Source organism: Anas acuta, chromosome 3 (genome assembly GCF_963932015.1).
Source record: "Anas acuta chromosome 3, bAnaAcu1.1, whole genome shotgun sequence".
NCBI lineage: Eukaryota > Metazoa > Chordata > Aves > Anseriformes > Anatidae > Anas > Anas acuta.
Window position 1 is genome coordinate 102363688 of NC_088981.1, and position 5615 is coordinate 102369302.

General features: G+C 52.4%; 1 protein-coding gene across 1 annotated transcript; it reads right to left on the reverse strand.

The window, feature by feature from the left end:
* Positions 1 to 2121: 2121 nt before the first annotated feature.
* LOC137853088 (inositol 1,4,5-trisphosphate receptor-interacting protein-like 1) lies at positions 2122 to 5015 on the reverse strand. Its single transcript, XM_068675121.1, has 2 exons — positions 4708 to 5015; positions 2122 to 4267 (listed from the first exon to the last, which is right to left on the reverse strand). The coding sequence occupies exon 2, from the start codon at positions 3641 to 3643 to the stop codon at positions 2633 to 2635; it is 1011 nt and encodes a 336-aa protein (XP_068531222.1). The 5' UTR covers positions 3644 to 4267; positions 4708 to 5015; the 3' UTR covers positions 2122 to 2632.
* Positions 5016 to 5615: the final 600 nt, after the last annotated feature.

Here is a 5615-nt window from a genome sequence, read left to right on the forward strand (position 1 = left end):
ATTGTGCCTGAACAATCTGGCTTTGCAGGCAAGGGGAGAGTGATGGATGTCGCTTATCCCTATTTTAGCAAGGCTTTTGACATCATCTCCCACAACATCTGCATAGACAAGTGAAGTAAAGACTGGATAAATGAAGGTGGACTGAAAACTGGCTGAACTTTTGGGCTCAAAGGGTTGTGATCAGTGGTACAAAGTCCAGCTGGAGACCAGGCCCTTGTGCAGTACCACAGGGGTTGATGCAGGGCCCAGTACTTGTTCACCTTCTTCATTAAGAACCAGGTGATGGGACAGAGTGCACCCTCAGCACGTTGACAGATGATACAAAGCTGGGAGGAGTGGTTGATAAACCAAGTGGGTGTGCTGCCTTTCAGAGGGACATTGACAGACAGGAACCTCACAAAGTTCAACAAAGGGAAATCTGAGTCCTGCACCTGGGGAGGAACAACCCCATGCATAGTACACGTTGAAGGCTGACTGGCTGCAGAGCAGCTTTTCAGAGAAGGATCTAGGGTTCCTGGTGGACAAAAAATTTACGATGAACCAGCAATGTGAACTAACAGCAAGGAAGGCCAACGGCATCCTAAACATTGCCAGCAGGTCAAGTGTTGGGAATGGTCTTTTCTAGTGAGTGCTGTGTCAAGTTTTGGGCTCCCCAGCACAAGAGAGGCGTGCACATAGTAGAACAAGTTCAGTGAAAGATCACAAAGGTGTTTAAGAGAATGTGTCATACAAGGAGAGGCTGGGAGAGCAGGAAATGTTTAGCTCGAAGGAGGGAAGGCTTGTGCAAATCTTATCCATGTGTGGAAATACCAGAAGTAAAGGACAACAGATTCACAGAATCATCCAGGTTGGAAGAGACCTCCAAGATCACCGAGTCCAACCTCTGACCCCATCTGGATCCCAGCTGGCCCCATCAACTTTTCAGACAGGATCTTCTGTGAAGCTGTTTTATTCACGATTGCAATGTTGAGTGTCCTGCATGCAGGAGCACCCAGCAACAGTCTGTCATAACCCTGTGTTCCCTATGCATGGGACCTCCCGCAATTATTTTTCAACAGTCTTGGGAATCTGGAGAGGTCCCAGTTGACTGGAAGCTGGCAAATGTTGTGCCAGTTTTCTAGGAGGGCAAGAACGAAGACCCTGGCAACTACAGGCCTGTCAGTCTCACCTCAGTGCCTGGTCAAATTATGGAGAACATTATCCTGGGAGTTATATGGTGCACAGCTGGGGGACAGTGCAGTCATAGGTCCCAACCAACATGGGTTCAGGGTGGGTCCTGTTTAACAAACTTGGTTTTGTTTTTTTGATAAGATCACCCATCCCATCCATCAAGAGAAGTCAAAGGATTGTCCCGCCCTGCTCTGTGCTGTGCGGCCTCACCTCAAGCACTGTGCGCGGTTCTGGGCACCACAGCACAAAAAGGACATGAAGGACATGAAACTGTTGGAGAGTGTCCAGAGGAGGGCTACAGGATGGTGAAGGGCCCAGAGGGGAAGACGTACGAGGGCACTGGGCCTGTTCAGCCTGGAGGAGGCTGATGTGGGGCCTCATTGTGACCTACAGCTTCCTCATGACGGGGAGCGGAGGGGCAGATCTCTTCTCTTTAGTGAGATCTCTTCTCTTTAGCGACCAGTGACAGGACCCAAGGGAATGGGGTCAAGCTGAGGCAGGGGAGGTTCGGGCTGGACATCAGGAAGAGGTTCTTCACCGAGAGGGTGGTCACACACTGGGACAGGACTTTAAGAAGCGTTTGGACTGTGATGGGAGCCGTCGGGCTCCCAGGGCATGGTTCGCCTCACGTTGCACAAATCCCCCATTCAGACTCCATACAGCACACTGGCAACACGTGGCGCTGAGGAGGGTACTGAGCTGTTCTCTTAGCCCTGCTAGAGGTACCAGGACAGGCAGCAGAACTGTAGCTCCAGAAGGAGTGCAATTGGAGCCCATGGAATCAGCTCCTCAGCTAAATGCTCCCCGTGGCTATGGCATTTCCTGACCCGGTGTGGTACAGACACTCACTGACAAAGCGTTTGTTCAAATAAACAATATATATTACAATAAATAATAAACAATATATAAACAATATAATAAAAATTGCAATATATATTGCAATTTTTGCAGAGCTCGGAGCTCCTGGAGTGAGTGGACACTCCCCAGGAGCCCAGATGGTCACTGTCTAGGTGGAAAGAGGAGTCTCTGCTTTAAGCTTCCCTGCAGCGGTGTCTTCAGCTGCACGGGGTCTGCCTCCCCCAGGGGTGGTTTTGCTGCAGAGACGCCATGGAGGAGCAATTCCCAGCTGAGCAGCATCGTTTCCATGGGCAGCGTGCTCAGCGCTGGGGCATGTGGCAAGCAGGGTGTCACTCCTTCAGCTTCGCAGCCACCGAAAGCATCGCTGGTGAAATCCCTCCTGTGCGTGCTTGCCACGAGGATGGTGCTCAGGTCAGGAGGTGGGTGACAGCGGTCATCGAGGCACAGGTGGCAAAGTTAGTGCCTACCAGGGCACAGACACAGAGCTGCAGATGTCTGAGGTGGAAGGTGTGCCGAGCATGCTGAGGTGTTTCCTGAAGAGCAGCATCTCTGGCACAGCGCAGCTCTGGGGCCACCTCGTGCTGCTGCGAATGCTGGCCTCTGACTACTTGAAGGTCAGGTAGGTGTCCGAGTCGTCCTCCTTCACCCCAAGCATGAGCTCGACAGAGAGGCTTTCATTGGAGGCGTTGGTCAGCATGAACTTGCAGAAGCGGGTGGCGGGCAGCATTGTTAGCTGCAGCTGGGCTGACTGAGGCATGGCCCCCCAGGCTTCTGCCACCAGCCCCTGGAACCACTTTGCCGTCTTCCGCACATCCAAATAGGAGCCACAGCAGAGGGTGTCCAGGAGGTTTGGGTCCTGGTTCTTCAGCTCGTGCTCAGGATGGTGCAGGAAGCACAGCACGTCACCCAGCATCTGCTCCCGTGTGCACATGCACTGCAGCTCAACGCGAAGGCATGAATTCCTCGCCAGCCTCTCCCCTTCGGTGCCCAGCTCCAGGTGGAAGGTGTGCCCGGGCGGTGGGTTCAGGGGCACGAGCAGGCGGTAGATGGTGTCACGCCCAGTGGGACCGGAGGCGCTGCCCACCGCAATGGCTGGCTGCAGCCGTGGCATGAACTCGCTCCTGGGGAGGCCCTGGCAGGCAGCGAGCAGGTTGTTCACCAGTTCCTCCACAACCTTGCACGTTCCTCCCAGGTTCCTCACCGGCTGCTGCAGGTACTCGCTGACGAATCTCCGGGCATCCAGAATGTCACTGGGGTCTTCCTCGGAGTCGTCGTTGTCCTTCCTTCCGGAGACGCCTCTCTTGGTTCTGCTGCGCCGCTTACGGCAGAATTTCATGAGGATGCAGCAGAGCACAAAGAACAGGACAATCGCTCCAGTCAGGACCCAGAAGTGCCAGTGCTGCAGCAGCGACAGGAGCAGGGTTCCCACACGCGCCCAGCCGTGCTCCTGGTCCTTCTGCTCAATTTCCATCAGCAGCTGCATCATCCGAGCCTGCAGCTCCTCCGCACGCTGCTGCATGCGCGCGGTTGTAGCCACGTCCAGATCATCGCCGACTTTCTGTGGGCCCTGAATTAAGCTCAGGAAAGTCAACGCGAAGAAAATTTCCGAAACCATGGTCTGCAAGAATTGAGAGAGAAGGGGGTCAGCTGGGTGGGAGCTGGCTGGTGGCTGAGGGAGCCGGGGCAGGAGCTACAGACTCCTGGGGTCAGGTAGGAGAGGGGGTGAGGGAGCTGGGAGGCAGCAGCGACTGCGACCAGAGCTAGCAGTGACAGCCACGAGCCCTGCCCTGAATGGCTGGGCCCTTGCTTCAGGCTTAGCAGCCCTCGGGGGGCTGGTGTTTGTGCCCTGGCCCTGGCCCAGCCCAGCCTTCCCCCTGCTGCTTCACTCACCTCGCCAATGGCTCAGGACAAAGTGAAGCAGCGCTGCCCATGGCTGCCTTAAATACAGTCCCCCCATTGTGACATGTCCTCTGTGCTGTCACCCGTGCCCCCGCCCCGCCACAGCCCCCCACAACCCTGGTATTGCCCGAGTGCCAGAGCTCCTCGGGCTCCCTTTGCACGGCCTGTGGGAGCCCCCAGGGCCGTCTGCAGAGAGAAATTTGGGTGATGGAGCCCATGGACGCTGTGCTCCTTGTGTGCCACAATGGCGCAGTGCTTCGGAGGAGACATTTCTGGATGGGGACGAGGCTGTGCGGGAGGGGAGGTGCCCGGCGCTGCCGGAAGCTCGTTCCTGCCGTGCCTGTGAGGAAAAATGTCAATAATGTTTACAGAATCACAGAATCATCTAGGTTGGAAGAGACCTTCAATATCACTGAGTCCAACCTGTGACCTAACACTAACCAGTCCTTCACTAAACCATATCAGTAAGCTCTACATCTAAACGTCTTCTAAAGACCTCCAGAGATGGTGACTCCACCACTTCCCTGGGCAGCCCCTTCCAATGCCTAACAACCCTCTCAGTAAAGAAGTTCTTCCTAATATCCAACCTAAACCTCCCCTGGCGCAACTTAACCCATTCCCCCTCATCCTGTCACCAGGCACTTGGGAGAATAGACCAACCCCCAGATTGGGGATTGGGGACAACAGAACCAGCATCTTTTCAGTGCTGCCCAGTCAAAGGACAAGAGGCAAGGAGCACAAGTTGAAAGACAGAAAATTCCACGTACATATAAGAAATACCCATTTGACAGTGACAGTAGTCAAACACTGATGTAGGTTTCCCAGAGGGTTTGTGGAGTCTTCAGCCTTGGAGATCCTCAAAACCCAGCTGGGTAAGGCCTTGAGCAACCTCCTGTAGTTGATCCAGCTTTGAGCACAGTGGGGCTTGAACTGTACCATCTGATGGGGTCCCTTCCAGCCTCAACTATTACTATTTTGTGATTCTACCTAAATACAGTAGACAAAAAGTTTTGGGGCAAATTTCACTCTTTGCAAGCAGAGCATAACAGCACAAGGAGCCAGGCACAGCCTCAAGTTTCACTGTTGGCCAGGAGCTTCTAGTCAAGAATCCAGGATTTGTGCATACCAGAAGTGAAATGCATATAAACAGACAAATGCTTGAAGAGCAGACTTCAACAGTTCCCCTTGGCACTCTTTGCTAAACCACTAGTAGATGACCTCCAGATTGGAATTTCCAGTGGTAAGGAGATTTTTGACTGAAAAGGTCGTATAAAATCCTTCTTAATTTCTGTTTAAATCTGTTAATGCAAGGAACCTGCTGAAACAATGATTCAACCGTGCATAGACTTGTAATTTTAATGTAGTTGAAAAACCTGATTAAACTCCTAACTTCAGAAATTGCTAAGTGTGGCTCTTATGTATATGTGCAACAATATCAGTAAATAAAGGGGGAATAGCATAAAGATGCTTTTCTCCATCTTTTTAATGAATCCTTGTTTAGTATCTCACTTATACTTTCAGGCCTTTGGAACTGTCTGGGTTGGTGCCACATCCTAGACAGTGCTATGGGTTTTGCTCAGATAAACCACTCCTTTCCTTGCCATGAAAAAAGAGCAGTTTATTCCTATCTGTGCTTATACCTACTCAAGATTAAGTTCTATTTTCTCTTTCTCTCTCTCTTTTTTTTC

Excerpts from the sequence above, each read along its gene's own strand:
- LOC137853088 (XM_068675121.1), bottom strand. The coding sequence starts at position 3,643 with ATGGTTTCGGAAATTTTCTTCGCGTTGACTTTCCTGAGCTTAATTCAG.